General features: G+C 53.7%; 1 protein-coding gene across 1 annotated transcript; it reads right to left on the bottom strand.

Annotated features, from left to right (window-relative positions):
* Positions 1 to 801: 801 nt before the first annotated feature.
* Positions 802 to 24,954, bottom strand: Spock2 (SPARC (osteonectin), cwcv and kazal like domains proteoglycan 2). The gene is made up of 11 exons (XM_087898132.1): positions 24,477 to 24,954; positions 12,139 to 12,147; positions 11,827 to 11,872; positions 11,479 to 11,593; positions 10,231 to 10,345; positions 8,748 to 8,862; positions 8,272 to 8,388; positions 7,554 to 7,772; positions 5,326 to 5,388; positions 4,859 to 4,996; positions 802 to 4,726 (listed from the first exon to the last, which is right to left on the bottom strand). Exons 1-11 carry the CDS (start codon positions 24,663 to 24,665, stop codon positions 4,581 to 4,583), a joined length of 1,272 nt encoding a protein of 423 aa, XP_087754258.1. The 5' UTR covers positions 24,666 to 24,954; the 3' UTR covers positions 802 to 4,580.
* Between the last annotated feature and the right edge of the window lie 401 nt (positions 24,955 to 25,355).

The following is a 25,355-nucleotide window of genomic DNA, read 5'->3' as shown; positions in this document are numbered from 1 at the left end:
AATATTATGGACCTATTAAGCCATTTAACTTTTTTATGTTTTTCTTTTGTGTGTATGGGGGTGAGGGTGTCACGTGTGCCACAACGTGTATGTGTGTGTGTGTGTGTGTGTGTCGGTCGGAAGACAGCTAGCAAGAGTCAAGTGTCAAGTGTCTCCTTCCACCATAATGGGTCTCAGGGATCAAACTTGGATTGTCTTATTTTATCCACTGAGTCATCTCCCAGACCCTTAATAGAAATTTTTTTTAAAAACATGGACTGGGGCTGGCAGACATGATTCAGTGGGTGCAAAAAGCTCTTTTCACCAAGCCTGAAAACCAGAATGATCCTCAGGACCCACACTTGCTGGTAGGACAGAACCAGCTCCCTCAAGCTCTCCTCTGAAACTTCACACATGCATGGGTCACGTGCACTGCACCTGTGTGCACATGCGTACACATACACACATGCCTCAAATAAATGTAACTTTTTTAAATTAAAGGAAAAACCACAGGAGAAGTCCATAATGTGTTCATACACACACATACAATTTTATCTCTGCTTTTTAGCTAAGACACAGGGGCGTGCTTACTTAGAGAGAGGCTAATTTGGATGGGCAGCATTCTTTGCAATAATGCTAAGCATTTCAAAGAAGAGCCTGGCCCTCTGCAGATGAACTGGGCCCTGGCCTCTCTGAAGTCTCACTTGTAACAGTGAGAACAAAGAGCCGTCTGAGGCAGTCTGGGCCACGGGGTCTCATTTGCAGAGGTCAGCTTTATGAAAATACTAAGAGGCAGAAAATAACCAGAGATCTCTAGGCCGGTGGTGTTTATAAAGTTTTTATTTTCCGTTTTCTTAAAAATAACATTTGCTTTCCTTTATGCATGTGTAGAGTGAACTTGTTTCCCTAGGCTGAGTAATAGGCAGATAAAGACCACGGTAAGGTGAGGAGCCCCAGGTGGAGGCAGGTGGGTATGGGCGGGGCATGAGGGGATGTGGCGCAGAAGAAGGGGAGAGAGTGGGGTCACCCACAGGACGCTTGAGTGCCCATCAACGCACACACAGGTCTAACACTTGTTCAATTTTTTTTTTAAAGACATCTAAAATTACTGAGAGATACAATGTCAGCACTTAAATCTACAGACAGAACCCAAGCACTGGACCACAATTTTTAACTCTAAGCTCAGTTATTGCACATGAGACAGTTTAAGTAGGACGCGGGCTGTGAAGCGGGATGCTCTGCCTGGGACTTGTTGGGTATTTTTTGAATCTCCTTTTGCAATCCCTGGTCCTCCTCTGGGACAACGGCAGGCCAGGAGGCCCAATATGACCCAGGTGTCAAAGATGGGCCCCTGGTTTTCTCCAAGGGCTGTGGGCTCAGGCTTCTGGTGAGGTGATACCAAAAGACACTGCCCACCTACTCAGCGGTGAAGCCGGAAGCAGAGTTCAAGACAGGTCAAAAAGGTGCCGACCCAAAGCAGGGGTGGGGACTGGAGGAAGGAAGGACCTGTGCCCACCCATCACGTGAGGTCACAACCCCTGTGGGACACTGGGGGGACGTCAAGATGTCCCACATCTCTCTCACCAACATTCTCCCTTGCAGAGCTCCCCAGGCTAAGCTTCACCCCCATTACTCCTGGGACCTCTGAGTGGTCTCTCAAGGCACGTTTATTCCCTCCGACCCCAACCTGCCCCACCCCGAACCATCCTTCCCACCAGCCAGGGACCCAGGAGGCTCCCAGTAGGGCAGTTTCAGGTCCCTGCAAGATGTGGCTCTACAATAATTTGGTTGAACTCTTGTCAACGTACCCCTAACTCCCCTGCCTGCACCAAGGGAGTGAGAGCAGGGACCGAACCAGGAGGGGCAGACAACTCAGGCAATGACGAGGTCACAGGACTGACAGTCACCTAACTTGTGACCTTGTTCCTGAGGAAACCTGAAGCTTGCTTAACCAGAAGCTACCTGGGAATCATCAGCCCCATCAGGAACAGCTGCTATGCCTACCTTTGTGGGGCTCCGTCTCAATGGGGTGAAAAGCAGTAGTGGGGGCACTGGAGAAGGACAAGCTTCAGGACCCCTGCAAGCCTGCCACAGGCGAGTTCAACCCCCCTTCTGCTTTTTTCTGAACATATTTACAAAGTCAGATACACAACCAGAAGACCCAGGGATACACAGAGCACAGCAAGCCCTCCCCCCACCCCGAAGGAGGGGGCAGAATGGAAGTAGAGGATGCTTCTTCCTCTGTAATCCCATATCCGTCCCAGAGAGCCTAAACTCCTTCACAGCAACCCAGGGACATTCTGGAAATCCAGCTGGGGCAGAGGAAGAAATCAGACTCCAGCCTAGCGAGAGCGGGAAGTTTCAAGTAACTCCAGCCAGAGGAGGAGGAGAGGTGGGGTGTAGGAGGAGGATGGGGAGGAGGAGAAGGAGGAAGAGGAGGAGAAGAAGGAAGAGCAGAGGCTGCTTCTGGAATGCAGAGGGCTGATGTGACTGAGCCAGGGACCAGAGGAAGGTGGCAGAGGCCTGAGGAAGGGCAGGAAGAGAAAGCGGGGAATGGGATCAGGGGACACCGGGAGAGTCAGAACTGTGTTGTGGAAAGAAAAGCACTTTACGGAGCTTAGTGGCATTTCTGTATTTCTCCCAGGGGATGACAAAGAAGATGGCCGTTCCAAGGGTGGCAGAAAGGGATGGGAAGGAGGAGGAGGAGGCTCTTCCCTAGAGTCCAACCAACACTCAATGAATGCATCCAGCCAGTGCCCCAGGATGCTGGGGAGAACCAGACTGGGGCCTTGTCCTACAAGCCTCAGCACAAGAGCACCAGGAGCTGCCCAGCCTCCCAGCACCCCAGCACACAGGTAGCCTCCTCCTTAGCCATCAGAGTGGCCCCCAGGTGTTCTCTCTCTCTCTCTCTCTCTCTCTCTCTCTCTCTCACACACACACACACACACACACACACACACGCTCGCACACGCACACACACACGCTCACACGCACACACACACACACGCTCACACACACACACACATGCGCATGTACCAAAAGGTATCAGAGGCCCAAGAACAGGTAAGAAATTGTTCATCAATATATATTAAGAAATTTCCACTGAAAGGGAGAAATGGGAAACGATAAACATGCAGAAGAACCCCATAGGGCATCTGGGTAAGAGGACCTCCCTTGGGCCTAGAGGTTTGGGGACATGGTGAGGTATGGCCTCAGAGCCTAGCTGCCCAATGTGTCCCCTCTACTCATATATACTGAAGGGCTTTAAATAGTGTAGCTCTGCTAGGGTGTCTTGGTTGTCTTGGGGACACTTGAGACAGAGGAGACCCATGGTTGAGAGGACAGTGGCTTCGACGCCTCTCCTCCAGGGCTATCTCAGGGTACACTACTTCCTCACATAGGGTCTCAGGGACATGCCTTTCAATTGGTCTGGGCAAGAAGGGACCATTTCCTTCGAGGGTCAAGGAGAAGGTGGGCACACATATGCTGCTTTCTGGTCCTCTACTCCTTAGACAAGGGGAGCCCTATCCAGGGGACAGAGGCAGCAGCAGAAAGACCTCAGAGCAGGCCGCGTCCAAGCTCGGCTGCATGATGACAGCCCCCGTTTGTCAAGAAAGCATCCAAGGTCCCCATGAGGCAACAGGTGCTGACTGGGTTAATCTGAGGTCAGCATAGAGGCTCCTCCCCTCCCTTCCTCACTGCCCCTGCCTGTTCTCCTGGGCTATCTGTGGCTTCCTGGGAGATGATCTACTAGGTGTATTCAGCCTTTGGATACTGACCATTGTCATCTACAAAGCTGACACTCAAGAACTCCTCGGTCGAGTTACCAAGAAAACCAAACCAAACCAAACAAACAAGAACAACAAAGAAGTTATGTCTTATTAAGTAAGTTTACAGGTTGGGCCACATTGATAACTATCCTTAACCAGAGGCAGTCCAAGGACCATGGTTGGACATACCTGCAGCTAGACCTTCAGATATCAGACGGGTCCGCCTTGCTGTGTGTGGCGTCCTGCCTATTGTCACCAGAAGATGGCCGGGCTTTCGCATCAAATCAGCCTGATTTGGGGAGGGTGCCCAGCCTACAGCTTCCCTCCCTTCCTCTCTTTGACCCTAGAAGATGGAGGAAGAAAGGCAGGAAGGGGCAGGGGGAGGTAGCGCTAACTAAGCAGGGAGGAATACCAGGAGCTGGGCTGAGGGACAGAATCGGGGTGTCTCATTCCATTGCTTTTGGCCCATTACTGTGGACATGTGTGTGGACGTGTGCGTTTAAAAATCAACAGCAAAGGAAAAGAAAAGGAACTACAGGAAGGAAGGGGCCTTTGGGTGACTCACTGCCTGGAGCAGCATGGATCAAGGACACATGTCAGCACAGGACACACCCACACAGCATACATGCACACGCATGCACAAACATACACACATACACACACACCAGTCACACATGCCTCACTCTCCACTCCAGTTCTCCCCGCTGGAGCCAGGGTCCTTCACGCTGACTTCCGGATCCATTTGCTAAGTTGCCTGCTGTCTTCCAGGTCTCTTCTGGCCCATCTCTCCGGCCGTCGGCACCCTGGCCTGCCGAGGCCCTTGAGGGCCATCTACCAGATGTACCCTCCATCATCTGCCTCACCGGCCTCACCCTCCTCCTCCTCGGCCTCCTCTCCTGCCTCTTCTGTCTCCTTTTCCTCCTCATCCTCCCAGCCAACGCCGCTTCCAAAGTCCCCTGAGAAACCCACGATGTCATCTGTTGGGGGAACAAGCGGAAGGTTGGTAAAGAGCCCACTGTATCTCTTCTCTCAGCTCAGGGTCCTGCCCTCATGTCCACAAACCCCCAGGAGCAGGTTCTCAGGGGGCTTCCAGCGCCACCGGCTCTTACCACAGTCAGGGTTCCCATGCATGCGTGTGCCGGTCAGCTCCAAGCCTAGCTGGTCCACGCACCAACAGTCACCACTGCCCTGGTCACACTGCATCTTCCGGTAATAGCCGTCTTCATCACAGCTCGGGATGAAGACACCTGAGTGTTAGAACAGGAACCCTGAGGGGTCTTGTGTGTGAGCAGGGGCCCAGAGAACCGAACCTGGCCAGCCTGGTACTGACACCCCAACGCCAAGAAATCAGACACGGGGGCTTGCTTCTTCCAGTACTACTGACACTCCCTGAGGTGCGGTTGAGGAGACTCTTGCCTTCCAAGACCATGAGACCCAGAAGGGTGCTTTCCTGTATGGTCCTAGGCCTGGTCTTCCTATAGGTTCATAGGATGCCATAAAGGGCAGCTGGAATCTCTGGGCCTCAAAGGGAGCTCAGGGAAGCACCCCTGGCCTCCTCCTCTGCCCCCCTCCTCACCTGGCTTCTTCTTGGCTGCTTCCTGGATCTGTGTGCGCTCCAGTTCTGCCAGGCAGGGGGGCTCTGTAGAGAGAAGCAGCCTTAGGGTTGACTCATGGTGCTGAAAGCACCCCTAAACTTAGAAGTCTTTGTGGGGGCTCTGCAAAATAAAACACCTGGACTCTCGGGTTTTATCGGACCACACCAGGGTGGTCGTGGTATGTAGGGATCCCATTAAGATCCTCAAGCCAGTGTAGGGTTCCACTGGGTGAAAACTCCCAGTGTCTATCAGGGAGGCCACTGTAGCTTAAGACAAGCTAACGATCCTAAGAATCCCAGGGTTCTTTCTCTAGGGCACTCATAGGATGAGTTTAAAAAAAAATTTCAGAAGAAAGTTTGATGTGGTGGTACATGCTTTAATCACAACACTCTAGAGGCAGAGGCAGGTAGATCTCTATGAGTTTGAGGCCAGCCTGGTCTACATAGATAGGTCCAGGACAGCTAAGGCCAGATAGTGAAACCTTGTCTCAAAAAAACCAAAACCCAAGCCAAAAATCCTATGGTGGTTTGAATAGGAATGGCCCCCACAGACTCATGTCTTTGAATGGTTGGTCCATAGGGAGCGGCACTATTAGGAGGTGTGGCCTCGTTGGAGTAGGTGTGGCCTTGTTGGAGGAAGTGTGTCACCGTGGAGGTGGACTTTGAGGTCTTATGTGCTCAAGCTATGCTCAGTGTGGCTCATGGTCTCCTTCTGTCGCCTGCGGATCAGCCCTTCCACACATACGGAAGGAATGGGTTGAACATCAAGAGCCTGGGAGGGGATGTGCTGCAGCAGCACAGGCAGCAGGGAGGCTGGTCAGCGCACTGAAGACAGAAAAACTGCTCTTGGGGCCTCGCATCACCGAGGGATGCGTGACTCCCACAGCGCTGTGCACCCTGACTTCCTCAGTGTGTGCTTGCCACAGCCTCTGAGTTAGATATGGTTATCTCCCAGAGCAGATGCAGGAAGTGAACTCACAAAGAAGTGGTCATTTATTTGGGACCCCAAAGTAGCACATGATGGAGCCCTAGCCAAGCCTCGACCTTTGGTGGCAGGTGCTTCTCATACAGCAATCATCAGGGAAGCAAGCACTGGGCTTCCTCCAGCGGCTGGCCAGGCAGCAAACCTGACCCTTTGAGACCAGTTTTTCTATCATTTGCCTCTTGGCCTAGGTGATTTCTAAACACACCTCTGGCTCTGGCTCTGAGCATCCACCACTAACAAATGTCACGCAGCAGGTATGATGGTAGGCCCTGTAGTCCTAGTAGTCAAGAGGCTAAGGCAAACAAGAGGACGCCAAGTTCAAGGCCAGCCTGGGATATAGAGTGATTTCTAAGCCAGCTTGGACTATATGATACACTGTGGTCAAAAAAAGATAAAGAAACACAAATAAAAGCCAAAGCAGGGTGTGGTGGTGTGTGCCTGAAATCCCAGCACTGGGGACTACAGGAAAGGTTGGTTTCAGATACATGGTGAATTCCAGAACGGCCTGGGGTGTATAAAATTCCATCTCAAAAAAAAAAAAAAAAGCATGTCTTCACACAATCAGTAGCTTGCTTACATAATCATTTGTTTGGGGCAAAGAAGATGTGTCCATCAGAAAGGGAATCATGGAAAAGCTAATGTGTCTTCAGTTCTGAGACCCTCACTTGCAACCTCCCCTCTCAGATTCTCCAAGGGCTTCACATTCATAAGTGTGTTTATCACGTGTGTGTGAAGCATGTGTATATGTGTGTGGGGGATCGTATATTTGAGAGGGCAGGCATGTACACACCGCATCACACGTGTGACGGTGAGAAGACAACCCTGTGCAGATAATTCCTTCCTCCTACCTTTATGTACGTTCTGGGGCTGGAGCTCGGTCAACAGAGCAAACGCTTTACCCACTGAACCAGCCCTTAGCCCCCACATTCATTTTTCTTTTCATGCTCTTATTTAAAGGTATCCAAAAGTGCACAAGCTTCAGGACCCACAAAATCCAGTTCACCCAGGAGCCTGCCCAGGGAGCGAGCTAAGTGTCAGCTGCCCTGGGTTCTAATTGATGAGAGAAGCCCAGATAGATACAGCAAGGAGGTGGACTGGGAAGGCTCTGGGCCTAAGCATGTGACTAAGAGGCAACTATTATGACTGCCAAAGAGAGGCTGGATCTGGGGCTCAACACCCCCCCAAAAAAGAAGTCAGTGCCAGAGGACCGCAGGGCCGGACTCACTCTCCCTCCAGAAGCAGAAGCACCACTCGGCGGTCGAGACACGGCCATCTTTGTAGGTATCGCAGGAGTTGAAGAAGGGGCGGATGCAGACCTCGTATTTGTCCAGGTTGATGGCAGCCAGTTCTGTCTGGTCCAAGAAGAGGTCTCCACTGGTGTCCAGCTTGGAGAACATCCAACCGATGGAGTCCTTGCAGCTGGCCCCCAGGTTCTTGTCCAGCCCTGGGGAGGAGACTGGAGTTCAGGTATGCTCTGCTGCCTGTCCATCCATCTTGCTATATCTTTCTCAGCCCCAGACCTCTGTTCAGACTCGGGTTAACCTGAAACCTAACCTTGGGGTACAGAAAATAAAGAACCAGCCTTTGCCTCTACCCCTACATCGAACTATACCTGAACCATGTAAGCCCATTTTACAAGTCTGTCAGAATACATTTCTTTAGTACTGGGGATTAAATCCAGGGCTGCAACCATGCTCAGTAGCTCCAGAAAAATCTTCCCTTTCCCTTGGCTACCCCACTGGAGGAACTAAACTCCTGCACTCACATCTTATCATGGCTGAAGCCAACCTCCCTTCTCCCAGGTGAAGCTCTTTGGGGGTTCATAGGCTCAGGATCTGACGTGAAGGGGCACACCTGTACACACCTGTCTGCGGGGACCCTTCTCCCTTCCTGTCTCCCTGACCCCACCCCACCCCAGACAGAGCATTGGTCCCCCATGCCACCTGCGGGGCTGGCTGCACTGCTGGCTGAGCCATTCTGCTTGGAGTTCTCACGAAGGAGCTGGAACCAGTCACGGAGTCGATCCCCGAGGTCGGCCAGGTCCTGCCCTGTGCAGGTCTCTGCGGTGCGGAACAGAGCAAAGGATTCAAGGAGGGACAGGGTGAAGAGCAGCAGCCCTGGAGGCTGGGCAATGTTCAGGGGAGCAGGAGAAGGGGGGGGGGGCTTCCTCTCCTCCCATCTCCCATCCCCCTCCCCTTACCACTTGCTCTTCCCCTCCCTCCCATTCAAAGTCTACCCAGACTCCTCTCCCACTTCCCCAAGACCCTGAGGAGAGAAAAGGGACAAAGCCCCAGGGTCTTGCTCTATGTTACCAGGACCCCAAACCCCACAGGCTCCAACGCCTTTCCCTGTTGTGACCAATTGTTCCTTCCCAATCTGCAAATCCCTGGGCCTGGCCATGGCCATCCACCCTGATTACCTGACTTGCCGTCAGTGGTAGACGTAGTAGCCTGCTCCGTGGGGCAGGGACAGGGCCCCTCACATTTCACTGCCAGCTGCTTGCTGCTCAGGCATGCCTGCTGTTCCAGTTTACACTGCACAAGAGAGCTCAGGCTAGGAGACAGGGGCTCAGCTATGGGTCCTGCAGCTGGGACTCAACTATGGGTACTGCAGCCAGGGGCCCTGAGGGTTCCTATCACTCTGGAAGGAAGGACCGTGGGTTTTGTGCTTTGTGCAAGGCCAAGGGAGGCTCAGGGCTGTGCCCAGGGCCATGAGCTTTTGGTGGAAGCCAGACCTCCTAGACCCTTTCTGGCAGCTTCCTGCCCACAAAACACCTTGATCTCTCACGTGGGATACTGCTTCTTCCGCATCCCCAGCTACCCCCCCCTCTTTTTTCTCCTTCCCGTTCTCTTCCCAACCCCTCTCTCCTGTCTCCTTCTAGCTTCTTTGTGAGCTCCATGGCTCCTACACGCAGTCTTGCACCTATTCTCTCTCCTCGCCCTTCCGCACCCCACCCTGTGACCACAGCAAGGAACTCTACCTCTACACCCTATGCCAACCCAAAGGCTCTCCCCAGGCCTGGGTAGAGGATAGGGTTAAAGCGTTTGTCACATAAGCATGGGGGCCTGAGTTTAGATCCCCAGAAATCACGTAAATACCAGGTAGGCATGGAAGCCCATCTGTAAGTCCAGCCTCAGAAGGCAGAAACAGGGAATTCCCCCGGGACGATCGGGCTAACAAGACTAGCAGTCACGGGACTTCCGTTTAACTGAGAAACCCTAACCCAATGACTGAGAACCAACGAAAAGGAATCCCAAGATCAACTTGAGCATGCACACACACACACACACACACACACACACACACACACACACACACACAGTGGGGGGAGTATAAAAAGGAAAAAGAGGGGAAGGGGATCTCCTCAAGTCAACTCCAGCTAAGCAGCCCTAGCTTCTCACTTTTAGAAACATTACTAGCTAGCGCCTGTGCTTCCCTGGAACTTTTAAGTTTGTAAAAGTGCCTTCACAAATATCTTCTCATCTATCTTCTCAAAATTCCAAAAATTCTCAAAATTCTCTGTTTGCTCCCAAGGTTCTTCCCTATGCCTTCTGGTAGAGACTATGCCCTGCCCACATTGCCCCCTGCTGGCTGGTGAGCATCAAGACCTCAGCATGGAAGTCCTTTCTCCCTGCAAAACCGACCCTATGAGCTCCCTTGGTCTGTCCAGTGGCTTACTCCACATGCGTTACCTGCTCGAATATCCCTTCATGACTCTTCCCTGCCTTCCAGCTGCCCAAAGTCAGATCACCGTGGCCAGGACTGAAGGGCTGCCCTGAATACACTGACCCAGCCCTATCGCAATCCTCGGAACTCCTCGGGAGGTCAGTCAGTGGTCCTTCTGTTCCCTGTGGCACTGGGGACATCCCACCTCCACCTCACGCATGACCAAGGCTCCTCACCACTGAACTGTAGGTGTGGCCATCAGAGCCACAGACAGACGCGAGCTGGGCCATGTGACAGGGCTTGCAGGTGGAGTCTTTGTTTCCGTGGAGTTTCAGAGCCGGCTGTTTGATCCTGTGAGAACGGATGGGGAAGATGTGGGGAGAGAGGGAGAGAGGAGAGAGCTGGCAGAAGGTGCACGAGACCCTTCCTGACAAGACCCCAGCCCTGTGGCCTACAGGAGATCACTCGCCCACCCTGCCCAACTTCTCCCATCCCCTCTCCATCAGAGGCAGCTCCTCTGGGTAGAACATGGACTCTAGCTTGGCCTTTTTCGGGGAGCAGAGAGAGGTCCGATTGCAAGAGGGAGCAACAAGCGGAGGTCATGGGCGGCATCTGGCCCATCCTGTCATTTTGTCTAGCCACCAGATGGTTACTGTTGTGTTTCTCATTAACATTTGCAAAATGGGAGAATTGGTATAGCCCCCCAAAAGGTCCCTCAACGTCTCCCCCATAGACCTCAGAAACTAGTCTTCAATATGTCGTGAAATCCCCATGTGTCCAAACAGGGGATTTCGGGTTGTCTGGTCTACTTTGTCTTAGACACAGGACACCTGGGTCAGGGAGGAGCTGTGACTCCCTAGGTCCTGTGTTTGGTGAGATGTGGCTCTCTCTTCCTCTCATTCTTTCTTTCTCTCTCTCTTTTTCCTCTCTCTCTTTCCCTCCTCCCCATTTCAATTCATTTATGAAAAACCAGTTGCCCTAAGGTGAGGCTGAAGGCGGCCAAACCTTCCTATGGGTTTCCCAGTGACTATGAACTCCCACCTCCCAACAGTAGCCAGGAGACAAGAGGGAGGGGGACACTCCAGCCCCAGCTTTTCCTGCATTGCCATGGAACTCCGAAGTTCAAACTTTTGCAAATATCCTCCCTCTCTCCTCTGTCCCTTGACACCAAAACAAAACCAAAGACTCAGGGTGGGAATCTGTTTCCTCCCGGGTTCTTTCATCTTCTCGCAGAGACCGTGTCTTCCTGCCCACATTGCCCCCTGCTCGCTGGTGACCATCAAGGCCTCAGAGGGAACTGTCATTATCTTTGACCACAGACCCTGAACCAGAACTAACCAAACCAATAGAACCAATCCTGGGTGGAAGTCCTGACCCTGAGAAACAACCCGATCATGTGATCTTGTTCTGAGCCACTAAATGGTGTTTTCCAACAGTAGCTGCCTACTATGTCAGGAGGCGGGCTCCTGGCTCGGGTCACTTACCTGTGCTCCAGTTTCTTGCGGCTGATGCACATGGCTCGCTGGTAGCCTTGGGCAATACACACCTTGTGGCGACTGCATTTTACCTTCTGGCAGGGGTCCTTGGTGGTGTCCAGGGCTGTGGGGATACAAGGTCGGGACACTGACCACCCAGGAGAACCCAGGATTCCCAGCCCCACTGCAGACCCCAGAGGTCCCTCTCTTCAGCAGCCCTCGGTAACCAGAGTTCAGGACTTCGAGTTCTGTGCCCCAGGTGCCTGGCTGTTTGAAGAAACCCAAGGCAGAGTCACAGCGCTTCTGTTCCCATGGGTGTCAGACTCCTCCCACACACAGATGGGAAGGACATGCTACCTTCATCTCCTTGCTGATTGTCCTCCCAGCTCTTGATGTAGTCATCCTAGGGAGGGATAGAGGGATGGGGAGAAAGGAAAGGCCCGATCACATCTCAGGGCTAAGGCTCAACTACAGGGACCAGGATGAGAGAGGCCTGGGCCACTATTTCCACATGGAAACTCCACTTGCCCACCCAGACACCACCCAGAGCTTCCCCACACTCGACACCCTAGAACCCCTTCCAGTCTCTCCTACACCCCTCTCTCCTCCCCACATGGGAGCTGGCAGGGTAAGAGAAAAGAGTTGGGGTGAGGCCTGGATTATACTCACTTCTACTTCCTGAAGACAGGATGCCATGGAATCCACAGGAAATGAGCAGGGGAAAGAGAGAGAAAGGAGGGACTTCACTGTGAGGCCCACCCTCAGGCCGTGAGCCCCAAGACATCCCTGGCCTCTTTTGGTTGTGTCTCTAGGCCCAATCCCCCAGCAACATCATTTGGAGGCCAGTACTCCCATATCTTCACCCCAGAAAACTTGCACTACGGAAGCTGTATGGTCAGGCCCGTGGTTTTGAAAGGGTGCCGCAACCCCAGCCCAACCCTGGTCCTGCCATCAAGGCAGATGTCTAAGGGGGCTGTGTTGCCTGGGAATGCTGTTGCTCGTGCCTCTGCCCTGGGTGTCTGGGAGACATTACCCAGTTTCTCCCCACAGCCCCTTCTTTGGCAGGCACCCTGTTGCCACCTGCCCACCCTGTGAGGGAGGTGTGAGGAAGAGGCCTCTCTTCCAAGCTGTAGGAAAGCTGGCAGAACCCAGACGGTGCACACTGGGAAGGGGGCAACAGCACCGGTGGTGATGGCTTCCCTGATTATCAGGGACCAGGGACCCTAAAAAGTCCTTCCAGGTCGCGTGAGTCGGCCCTTCCTGGGCAGAAGGAACAAGGACATTCAGAGACTGGCAATTAGCTGATTCAGATCACACCTTCACTGAACCAGAGGTTGCCCAGGATAGCCCTCTCTTCCCACTACATCACAGGGTCCCTGAGACCGGAAGCCCTTGGAGACCTTCCAATATTATTCTAGCCCATGACCTGAAGACCCCCACCCAGTCAGCGGCAGAAAGCTTCCCGTGCATCTCCCTTAGCGTCCTCCCTGCCCTTTGGGGTAGAGACACTTGTTGAAAGCCATGAAACTGCTTCCAGGGTATCTGGAAGAAACTCTGCCAGGCAGGTAGGAGCAGCTTCTGGGCCCTGGAGGATATTAGTGTTGAGAGCCTCCTTTGCCTGGCACACTGGTGAGAAACCACACATAGCCACCTGCAACCTATCTTTATCTTTGCCATGCCTCTGTTGGAGATGTGCGAATATAGGGGTGACATGGGCCTGGTGTGTAGCTGTTATGGCCAGAAGAGAGCATGGGGCTCTGATATCAGAGGGACCCCAGAGGGAATGACAAGAGCACACAATGAAGAGATATCCATGAGGGCTTTGGAAGCCTCCTCTGGAAACTGGCAGACAACAGGACAGCAGGGATAAAGGTTCCCAAGGCAGAGCCAAGCAGGCGACGGTCAAAATAAATGGGCCATTCATTCAGTCCTACCTAGATGTGTATGTGTATGCCTAGGGGCAGGTTGTGTGTGTGTGTGTGTGTGTGTGTGTGTTGTGTGCAGTCATGTGTACACATGCATCCTCCTCACTTGTATGGCTTTGTACATAAGCATACAGATGTGCAGCACACGAACATGGGGCACGTAAGGCCATCCTCCTCCAGTGCCAGATGGCCCATACCAGAAATGAAGTAGCAGACCCCACTTCTGAGAACAGCCTCCAGTTTTCACACTCAGTACAGCCTTCCTGCCTCTTCCGTAGATAGGGAAGGTATTAAGAGACGGGTGGGAGAGGCGAGAGGGGCCTGAGAGGAACAGGCTCCCTGGGAGGAAGGGTCTGGCTCTTAGGATGCCTCTGCCTACCTCCCTAGATCTCTGTGTCTCTCCCATCTGGCCTCTCCGCTACCCCTTAGCTCTCCTCACTCAGGACCCCATAACATGCCTGATCAGTTAAGTGTCTTGGCTCAGGGTCAGCACTTGGGCTCGGGGTCAGACAGGAGAAGGGTCAGCAGGGCCCACCGCTTAGGGCTTGCTCTGGAGGCCACAGGACAAATGCCACCCCCCACTCCCCACCTGGACTTTGGCTGGGGCCAAAGGAGGACAATTCATTCAGTTCTAGCCTTTTTCCAACAGCATCGCGGGGGCAGGGGTCCTCTACCAGAGTTCTCCTTTATTAAAGATGGGAAATGGCTTGAGAATGGCCAAGTAACTGAGGCCAGCCAGGATGACCAGGCCCGAGGCAGAAGTAGGAACCAGCCTCTTTCAGGGGGTGTCTCCTATCGCTCCCATTCTGTCCTGGGAAGAGAGTGGGGATCTGGTTGTGATGTGGGAGAAGGGAGGCATGGTGTCTCACATCTATAATTCCAGCAGTCAGGAACTGAGGCAGGAGGCTATCCAGTTCAAGGGTAGCCTGGCTACATACTGATATCCTGTTTCAAACGCAGAGGATGCTGTGATTGTCTGGGATTTGGGAAGCAGGTGTGAGCAGGCTGTCCTTGACCGTCAAGATCTAGGCTCTCAACCACCACCCACTCCAATGCTGGAGTGGGCAGAGCCTGAGGTGATCTATGTTATCCTATGATCCTCCCACTCGGGGACACCCGCTGAAGGCTTTGGAGCCCGTTCATACTCTTCCGCTGAAACCCACTACAGATAGGCTACAGGTAGAATCGCTGGGCCTCTGTACAAAGTGACTTTTTAAAGCTTAAGGTCAAGAAGGTCTGATTAGAAACTCAAGTGATGGTGGGGAGGGCTTTTAAGAACCACCAATGCCATGCCCCACCCCAAGGAGAGGGTAGCTTCCATGCTGACAGAGGAGGACAGAGAGGGACAGAGGAGACTCTTCTGGATAGGGGTGACATTCCAGAATCCAGCTAAGTCCTGTAGCCCCCGCTGCCATGCATAGCTGGGGAGGCTGGACCCCTTGCATCTCAGCCCCTCACTCCTGCGAGGGTAGAAGCAAGCAACCAGGGAGAGGTGAACAGGAGGCCCTGCAGTTACCCAGGGCCTCAGCTTTCCCTTGCTAGTGCCCGAGGCACACTCCTGGCCTCTCTCAGAGGAACAGCCCTCGCATTAAAAAGAAACTCAGATTTGGGTGAAGACAGAGCTGAAAGATGAGGGCCCTCGAAAGCCGAGGAGAGAGGAGGCATTGCTGGAGAACCGAGTTCAGTGGGGATGGGAGAAGAATCGCTCCCCATAGGGGTCACAGGGAGAGGTGACAAAGGCATCTTGCAGGCAGCATGGGAATAGTCATTCTGGGGTAGGTAGGACTAGGGAAACACTGAGGTCAGATGGGGGTGGCCAGCACCATCGACAAGCTGATGAAGGTGATGATGGTTCACTGGGAATTTACACCCTTCCCGCAGTGCATCTATTTATGGTACCTAAGTGGGCTTATTAGAGGCTGTGAGAAATGATTGGATGAGAGCACCTGGGTCTTCATGGGAAAAAGGATGCCCTATGGCTCTGCTTCATCCATCCTCACTTGGCAGGGTTTTGTGAGCCTCCAGAAGGTTCATCTTTTCGTCCGTGTCTGGCCACCTAGCCCAGAATCCACCCAGGGATCTCTCCGCAGACCATGGCTTTGCACAGCTGCCTCTCCCACTTGGCACATGTGTTTACGTCTGATCCCGGACCAGCTAGCTGTCTGCCGCAACCCAGCCTCAGCACCATCTCCCCCATCTTTGTCTTATCCTACCTGGGAGAATCAAGTGTTGCTCCGGTGACACCCAGCAGGGTCACTGTTTCTGCTTCCCTGACTTATTTACACAACCAATTCCTTAAGGGGAGACACCATATTAAAGTTCAACATTCCCTGCCCGGCACCCAGTACACGGTAATAGCGCTCGTAACAATAGCTAATGTCTTCACATCGAGTACCACTGGGGAAGCATTATGCTAACGACTTTCTACTCGCTGCCTTGTTTATTCTTCAAGGAAACCCTAAGAGAAACTTACTGTTGCTATCTCGGTTTCTCAAGTGACAGAACTGAAGAAGTTCAGTGAGGTTAAGTGACTTACGAAGGATCTCACAGCAATTGCATGACAGAATACTGGTCCCAAATCCCATATCCCTAAACAGCACACCATAAATGTGAACAGATAAAGGCCTAGGACGGGTAGAACCAGGAAGTCCAATCCCAGGCCTTATGTAGTTTCTCCTACGGTGTCAACAGACTTCAACGAGTCTGGAGGCCAGGACGGGAGGACTGGCATTGGAGGGGGCAGATTTGGGGGAGGTGGGGACTCTCTACTCCAGGCTCTTTCCAGAAATCCCTTCATACGCCCCTGGTTTTGCAGGTTTGGAGCTAACCCATCTCCTGCTTTGATCTCTGCAGCTCAGCTCAGTTGCCATGGAGACAGGCCCACTGCACCAAGCTGGGGGAGCGATGAAGTGCGCAGGCCTAGTGGGCTTAGGGGGCACATGCTGGGTATTTTGGAAGCTGTTTACTTCCTGTCATTTTAATTAGCACCCGAATCGCCAGCTCACTTCACAGCTTGAGTTAACCCAATCACTTCCGTTTGCTGGGGGTAGTGGAAGAGGGAGGGAACCCAACCAAGAATCGCCCTCCGAGACCATGACTTAGGGGTGACGCCTACCCTCTCTCTGCAGCAGCGTGGTGAGGAAACTGACCCCTTACCCCAATGCCAAGCCTGGAGTCAGGGTGCTGGTTTCCTGCTCGGCCTTACCCCTGGATGACAGGCAAGGGTCACCTACCCAGGACAGACCCGACTTCTTTCTTCAGGAAACAGGGATGAGCCCTCCACTCACTGCAATGCTCAGAGCCAAGATGGAGGGACACGGGGATAAATGTCACGTTTTGCATGTGAGGTACCAACTAGGACCACAGAAGCCAAGCTCTCTGCATGCGCCTGGCAGCATGAGGACAGAGGGGGCTACAAGGGGGCTTGTATACAATCCAGACTTCTGCCATCGTGTGTCAATGAGGAGACTCAGCACAAGCACAGGCTAGAAGCAGCCCGTCAAGAGGCTGTCACTAACCTCAGCTTCTGTAATTCTGCTTTGGCATTTTTTTTTTTTCTGAAAAATCAAGACTCTCTAAAAATTTCAGTGAGCCAGGTCTCACCTAAGCTCCAAGAGGCCTGGTATCTGAAAATCATTTCACTTCATTCCAGAACCCACGTAACTGGGGCAGGAATGTTCCACTCCCCTGGGAAAGGCCCAGAGTTAGGGAGCCTTATAGGGTACCTTCTCTTGTCATTCCCAAGATGCCACAGCCACAGCCACAAAAACTGACCCCTTACCCCGACACCAAGCCTGGAGTCAGGGTGCTGGCTTCCAGTTGAGGAAGGGACAGGTTGGAATGCCTGGCACGGCCTCTGCCTCAGTGAAAGGGAGGGCTGGCTGGGGTGAGGCCATCAATAAACACCTGCTTTTCTCTCACAGGGCCGTGCCCACTGTGTGAGGCCTGGGCAAACAGACAGAGACAAGCATCTGGGAGAGACTGCCCCCCCCCACCTCTTTTCCCCTCTCAGGAATTTCCTCTAAAGGTAAAAATGTGCTTCTCATTGCTCCCTGCATGCCTGAAGCCTGGCCCAGGCTCAGGTATGCCTGCACCAACGCCCCTGCCAACGCCAGACCAGGCCAGAGCATGACCATCCGTGACTCTCTGAGGATCTGCCTTACCACCCTAGTCCTTGGCTCCTATACCTTGGCAGTGACCCCTACTGTGTGTGAAGGGGTAGAGAAGAGGGCAGAGGCGATGGGGGGTGGGCTCTCTTCTGAACTGTCTCAGGGCCTTGGTTTCCCTACTGGACCGCCGAGGATAAATCAAGGTTGTGGTGGTGAGACCGCTGAGGAGGACTCCAGCGTGAGCTGAGGAAACAAGGGCAAGTGCGGAAGAACATTAGACCACAAGAGCACAGAGCGTCTCGGGTACCTAGCCTTTGGGGCCGCTTTCTTCATAGATAATCGGTAGGGACTGAGCACTGGTTGAGGCCCTGGGGTCTGCTCTTCCGGATCTTTCAAATGAGAACAGAAAGGGGTGGAGGGAGGCAGAGTAATCCCAGCTTCTCCACCATGTCCCCAGGCCAGTGCCAAGGAGCCAGGGGGCAGGAAAGGTGGGCAGCTGCCTTCAGCCAGGTATAGACACATAGGCCCCCTTTCCTCACGTCCTCATCACTGAAAACTAAACCACCCAGCCCAGAGCCCTTTCTTCGCCTCACCCTCAGGCCTGAGCCCACGGTGCTGTGGCTGGCAAGTCGGAGTAGGGATTTAGAGGTTGGCGGGAAGGGGTGGAACCCTTCCTGGCCAGCACACTTTCTACTGTGTGAACATATCTGTGGGGTATCTACAGCACTGAACAGTACTGGGGGTGGTGGGTGTGCCCAAGGCAATCTATCTCCAGATCCTGCCCCGAGGGGCTTATGGTTAGGGAGGAAAGTGACAAACACATTAACTGCTTCAGCAGGAGGGCCCTTGAGATCTAAAGCAATAGTGCTGCCCCAGGCAGCGCCCACAAGTGCCAAATGAGCCTGCAGCCAATGAACAGTGAGGGGGGCTGGTCCTGCAATAGGAGGCTGATGATATTCGTGGACGGGGAGGGGGTGCTGCCAGACCCTAGCCCACCCCAGAACCACAGCTGAACCCACATCTGCTCAGCAAAGTTGGGCACGGTGACATTTAATCTCTGCATCCTAATTGCGCTCATATAATCCCATCCCTCAGGAGGATCAGTTCAAGGTCAGCTTTGCCTGCAAGGTGAGTTTGAATCTAACCTAGTATGCACCAAAATCTAACCTAGTACGCACCGTACACTGGCTCAAAAAACAAGCTAACTAAACTATGCATCCAGGCCTAGGCCTACACCTACGCGTTCCCCATCCACAGTCCTGATAAGGACCCACGTGGCTCCTGGAAGAGACAGAAAAAAAGACTATGTTACAGGCTACATGTCTGTCCCCCTCCAAACTCATATACAGAGTCCCTAAACCCCAATGTGGGGAGGTATTAGGTCAGGTGACAACCTTAGGACATAACTAGGTTTAGATGAGGTTATTATGACAGACCACTCAACGATGCGATCAGAGCCCACGTAAGGAAAGAACAAAAGGGCCAAGGGAGAGAGCACGGGCTGCTCTTCCAGAGGACCTCGGTTCCATTTCCCACACCCCCGCAAGGGCTCATGGCTATCTGGAACTCCAGTTCCAGGCACACACATGGCACATTTATGTCTTAAGTGCAGGTGAAACCCCTGCACCCTTAAGATAGCTTAAACATTTTTTAAAGAAGAGGAAAAGATTGGTGCTCAGTCTCATGAAGGCCACCAGCACCACAAGGAAGCCCTTGCCAGACAGTACACACGACACCTTTGATCTCGGACCTCCTGCCTTCTGGACTATACGAGGTAGAGCCTTGCTGCTGGTGTGTGCCCATCGATGACACTTGCAGCAGACAGCGGAGAAGCTGGGCACCTTTAATCCCAGCGCTTGGGAGGCAGAGGCAGGAGGATCTCTGTCTCTGTGGGTTCAAGGCCAGCCTGGTCTACAAAGTGAGCTCCTGGGCAGCCAAGGCTACATAGAAAGAAATAATGGAGAGGGTTGGTATGCTGAGCTGCCAGAAAGCCTATTGCTCAAGCACAGACCCTTCCTCGGGAGGAAAAGGAAAGCCTTTCCTTGAACTCAAAGACTCTCCACCCCATCAGGGGCAGGGGGGCGGGAACGCTCCTGTGCCTCATTCCTGAGTCGTGGAATGTTCAGAGATTAGTGGATCATTCCCATTAGTCTGTGCATTAAACCAATGAGAAGATCAAGGTTCAAAAAGGCAAAACAGTTGCCTCAGGGTCACATAGATAATCCGTCTACCCAGTAGGAAGGCAAAGAGAGCAAGCACTCTGCCTGGGACCTGAGGCAGGACAGAGCTCTCCAATTCTCCAGACAGCTCTGACCTCATGAAGAGAGAGGTGGCATGGACTAACTGTCTCCCTGACAGTGGCTAGGAGTCAAGAGGAGCAGCCTGCAGCTTCATGGAGCAGCAAGCCTTTGCTCTTCCTCTCTTCCCAGGTCCGGCGTCCTGCTGGTCCCTCACCATGCTGCCCTGTTCTGGAGGTGCCAACCAGTGGGAGAAGAGTCAGAAATCAGCGGAGGAGGAAGCCGGTGAAGGACCTGGCCTGCTCCCAACCCAAATTACAGAATCCCTTCTGACCCACTTTTGGGTTCTCACAAACCCACACCTCCTCACAACATATGCACAGATTGTCCCTACGCTCACATTGGAGGTCGGGAGCAGGAGGGGGCAGTCATCCGGGAACCCTTTGCAGCTTTTCCATGTTACTAACCTATCGGCATGCACCAGACTAGGACACGGTCACCAGATAAAAGCCCCGAACCCCTGCTCTGTAGCCTTTGGGATCGTCACGAAACCCCAGAGGTGCACACCAGATCCATAGCAGATGAGGGAACTAAGCAAGCCACTGTACCGCTCCTGACACAAAGAATGGGGCAGGTTGTGGGCCAGCTCCAAAGACAGTTTCTGTATGGCCAGAGGTGGCCTGCAGGGGATGCCCTTCTTCCTGGGGCAAGAAGTGCACATTCATGCCAGCCTCCCAATCTGAAACTGAGGTTCAGAAGGCTGGTATGATGAGCTTGGCATCCTGTGGGAAGAACCTGAACCCAGGCCAAACTGTCCTCGAACTCTGCACTCCCTGTCCCTCCGGGCCAGGCTGGAGAATAGGCTGGTGGCTGGCTGCTGACAACACCGGGTCTTTGTCATTCCTCGTGTTCCTTCCTGGGACAGCCCTGGAAGCTGATAAGACACTAGCCAGGGGACACTTGGTTCACTATAGTTGACCCTTCCTCCCCCATTCAGTGAAGATGAGGAATGCAAGTTATCCCGAAAGCAAAGCTGAATTACATGACCTGGATCCAAATCCAAGTTCTAGAACTGGGGACGCGGTTCAGTCGGTACAGCACTCACCTCGTGTGCACATAGCCCTGAGTTCAATTCCCAGCACTGAAGAAACTGGGCGCGGTGGTGTGTGTGTGTGCTTGTACCCCTCACCTGGGACACTGAGCCTGTCTCAACGGGAAAAAAAAATCCCAGGCCTGCCATTTCCTAGCTGTGGATCCCCAAATAAGCCACTCGATGTCTCTATGTCTCAGTTTCTTTGACCATACAAGGGTAGATGACCAAGGGACAACTGTCTCACGGGTTGCGGAGAGGCACGAGAGACAATGCGTATCAGGAAGGCTCACTGTCACCATCAGCTCAACATGGATCAGCAGTGTGCCTCTGGGTGCCAAGCACTATGTTCAGCACTCACAAATATAATTAAAAATTAATGGAAGTGGAGTGCAAAGCAGAGAAGAGCCAAGAAGAAAGAGAACAGTCCGTTCTTCCCAGCCAGGCTCTTTGGAGCCAGCCCTGGAGAGGCCCTGTAATGGCCTTCTCTTCTCAAGTGCCCGTATCCACGAGACCCATAGACAAGTCTGACCCAGCTCTGCAGGGAGTGAATGTGGACATGGGAGCACTGACGGGCAGGGCTCATAAGAATCATAAGACTGCCCTGGACTTTCGAGCCACAGAGTCAAGCTTAGCTCACTAGCTTCCTAGCTATTCCCTCACGAGTCCACTCCTCCCCAGGAGAAGAGCAGTGGCTACAGGCCCAGGATAGGAGAGCCCTGTGCCCATTGGAGGGGAGGAAGATCACTCTGCTAACAAAGCCTGTCTCTCTGATTATCCTAGCGCTCCCACAGAGAGCAATAATCTAAAGGCCCTCCTCAACCCAGTCAATTCCGGACATCTAAGCAACACCCCAGAGCCTCTCCCTCCTCTGGCCTCTCTGACATGATCTCCTCCATCTTCCCAGCTCATCTGTCAACTGTTCAGTGAGACAGCCCCTCATCCGTGTTACTGACGTTTCCTGAGAGTGGTCCTGTTCCCTGAGAACAGCCCTCCCTCTTGCTTGCCTCTCTGTCACTTAGCCAGACCCGTGCCATCTGTGATCACTTATGAACCAGGGTCAAGCTCAGCCTGGCAATCTCTTAGGGACTCCCCCCAACCACAAAAAAAAAAAAAAAAAAAATCTTTTTCTCTCATGAAGAGCTGGTGTTTTCATTTTTTTCAGAAGAGCCGACCCGATGAAGATAGATGTCAAGATCTGGGTTACAGAGTCTGACGGGGGGGCTCCAGCCTTTACGGTGGGATGGGAAGTGTGTGCTGGGCTGGTAAAGTCTGAGTGTAGTCTGTGCGCCACCTAACTCCAGGAGGCGCCATTCACAAGGTGGCATGGCTACAGTTATGCAAGGCAGTGACTCGAGAGGAGCTCGCAGCCTCCTTTTTGCCTTTCAGTGGAAGCTGCCAACGGATTCCCACAAGGCCACGCCCTCTCCCTCATCCTTTCTGTCCTACTTCTTTCTCTGACCCCATCCTCCGGCAGCCGGGGTTCCCCAGAATGGGGCTTTAGAGAAAAACTCGCGTTTCCAAAGCACAAATACCCCGTCTCCACCACCAATGCAGGCTCTAGGAATCCTGCAGGGGCTGGTCCTGCAATTTTAATGCTAGGGCTTTTCTTCTGATGGGGGTGGTGGCGGCACCAATACAGGCAGACAGGTGGGCAGCCCTGAGCTGGGGGGTCAAGGAAGTCAAGCATTTTATTGGCAGCCACTTTGTTGGCTGCTGGAAGCAGACGGATGGAGAGAAGGGAAGGGACTCTTTTTATTTTTAAACCCTCACTGTTCTGATTAAGCGTTTCTTTTTCTCTCTGACCTTCACTAGTCCCAGGCAGATCAAAGAGCCAGAGAGTCAGAGGGAGGCCTGGACCAGTGACACTTGGATTCCTTCCGGAAGGACCAGCTTGCTGCTGCCCCCTCATTGCTGGACTGCAGACCGAGACAGGGGACTGCGCTAATCTGGGCTGGTCCTGCAGGTGCCTGGGGAAGGCTTTGCTGGGCCACAGGCTCTCTAAAATGGTGGGGGAAAGATGGAGATCATGGCCCACTATGTGGTCCAGGGGCCAGGACAGCCTGGGGACCTGGATGCAGTTGGTTGTTCTTTCCCTCTACAAATGAAAACATGTCAGTTTGACTTTGAAAACAAAACAAAACAAAAAAACATACGAATCTCTGCCTCTTCTCGTAGTGTGGCTGGGTGCCCTGCGTGTGTTTAAAAAACAATGTCTAGACAGATACTCCAGGCCGGTTCCAAGAAGAAAAACTGTAAATATCAGTTCTACATGCTCTGACGGAATGAATTCCCGGGCTCCCCCAGCCTTCTGGGTCACTCGGTAAGGACCCACAGCATGCTGTATCAGTGATGCACCTTACAATATTAAAATACGATCTTTATTCTGAACCAGGATTAAACTGTTGAATAGAAAAAAATTATCTAAGGAACTTGTGGATGTTCGAAGTTTAAGAAGTGAGGGCAGTCATGGTGTGACTTGTCTTGTGCTGGGTGGGTAGGATGAGAGAATCTGGGGAATGCTTTTGGAGGTCGGGGAGTCAGCTAGCGCCACATCGAGGGGCGCTCTACATTCCCCCCCCCCATCGCCTTCTGAGGTGCCCAGGGAGCAGCCACGCCCTCCCTTCCTCACCCCTGCCCACGCCACCATCTGCGAGGCGCGGTTGCGGCCGCCCTGCGGGAAGGAACGCGCCTCCTATTCCCTCCCCGATCTACAGGTGCGGGTAAACAGAGCTGCTGCGCCGGCCGGTCCGCAGCCTCCTCCCCACCCCCACCCGCAAAGCTCGGCCCAAGGTTAAGTCTGAATGCGGCGGGCGCCCTCCAGGGCCCCCCAACCCAGCACCTGAGGCTCTTGCTTCTGCTTCTCAAGCCCTCTGGACTAAGGATGGGTCCCCTGGGTTTCTAGCCTTGCTCCCTCGCCAAGTGTGGTCAAGGAAAACCATGCCTAGGTTGTTACGTTCAAGGACCGTAGCCTGCTTCTGGTGGCCACCCTGAGGGGGTCTTGGGCATTTTCACTGTGCCACTCTCACCCCATTATGGACACGCCTTCCACCATCTCTTATGAGGGTTGGGGAACCCTTCTCCAAACTCAAAGCCTTGGCCACCGCTCAGTCCTTGCGCCTTAGGTCCCCTTCTTTCCAAGCCCAAGGCGGGGACCGAGGACACCCAAGCGGCCGCTACCTTCCCTGCTGGCCCCACCCAGACCTGCTGCCTTTTGCCAAGGCCCGTGTGTTTAGCCTGCAGCATCCACCCAGCCGAGGCCTGGCCCCGGGACCGATGGCAATAAGGGGACAGGCGGGGCCCAGCAGCAGCCTGGGCCCGGGTCCCCACATCCCGCACCCCTGTTCCGCGTCAAGCCACCGGGCAGACCCTATCGCGAGCGTGCGCCCTCCGAGCATGTCCCTTGCCTGGGACTCTTTGAGAGGCTGCGGGACTGAAGGTCCCAATGCCGGTGGCCACGCAAACACGAGAGGGGCGCAGGGTTGGGACTCTCGGTGTTGTTTACTCTTGGCGCAGTTAGCTCGGCAGGCCGGAGAGGCTCTGGCTCCGACACGCGGTGGTTGCTCCCAGCGCGCTCGGGGTCCCTGCTCCCCACCTCCCTCCCGGAACCCGCGCCCGGCCCGGCCCTCCATGCCCTGCCGCTCACGTCTCGGAAGCGGTTCCAGTGCTTAATCTTGCCGCTGTACTGCGAGATGGACGACAGCCATTGCTCGTCCTCCATGAAATTGCCGGGGGTCTCGCCCTCCTTGAGCCCCTTAGCGTCGCCTTCAGCCAAGGCGACCACTGCGAAGAACAGCAGCGGCAACGCCAGCCGCCCGTAGCCCGGAGCGCTCATCGTGGTCTGGGCTTGGACCTGGGGGGTTCTCGACTTCTGCAGGATTTGATGTCCTTTCCTCCAACGCGCCGCTGGCGAGGCGCTGCGGTCCTCTTCAGCCCTCCTCCTGCGGTCTGACTTCAGTGACTGACGGAGGGTGGGTCGTGGCTGAAATGTGACCTGGTTAGCAGATGCACTTGTCTGAAAAAGCCCAGCGCTGGACGCGGAGAGGGAGAGAGAATCAGAGAGGCTGCGCCAGCGGGGGCTGTGTCTGTAACTGTAGCATCAGCATCACGTTTGACATCATCATACCTGGTTTAAAAAAAAAAAAAAAAAAAGGAGGGGGTAGATTTCAAAGCAGAGCGCTGGATCGGAGCAGCCAAGCTGCAGCGCAGGGCTGCGCAACCCAGTCCAGCTCCCAGGGAGCTGGAAACCAAGGAAGCAGAACCCTGAGATGTCTCTGCTGTCTATCCAAGGGTAGACAGCAAAGAAGGGCCCCGGGGTCTTTCACTGGGCCGGAAAGAAAAACTCTCCGGTTACCAAGCCAGTCAGGCTCAGGTGTCTAAAAGAGAATCTGGCCATCGACAGCTTCTTCCTCCCTTCCCTCCCACCCCCCAACCCCTAGTGGCCCATGCCACAGCTCTGACAGCTGGCTCCCTACGAGTTATGGCGCTAAGGTAATGGGTGGCTTCCTTAAGACAAAGGCGGTCT

This window comes from Myodes glareolus, chromosome 18, assembly GCF_982192425.1.
Source record: "Myodes glareolus chromosome 18, mMyoGla1.1, whole genome shotgun sequence".
NCBI lineage: Eukaryota > Metazoa > Chordata > Mammalia > Rodentia > Cricetidae > Myodes > Myodes glareolus.
Note: the sequence above shows the minus strand (reverse complement) of the source record. Positions and strands in the feature narration are given on the sequence as shown.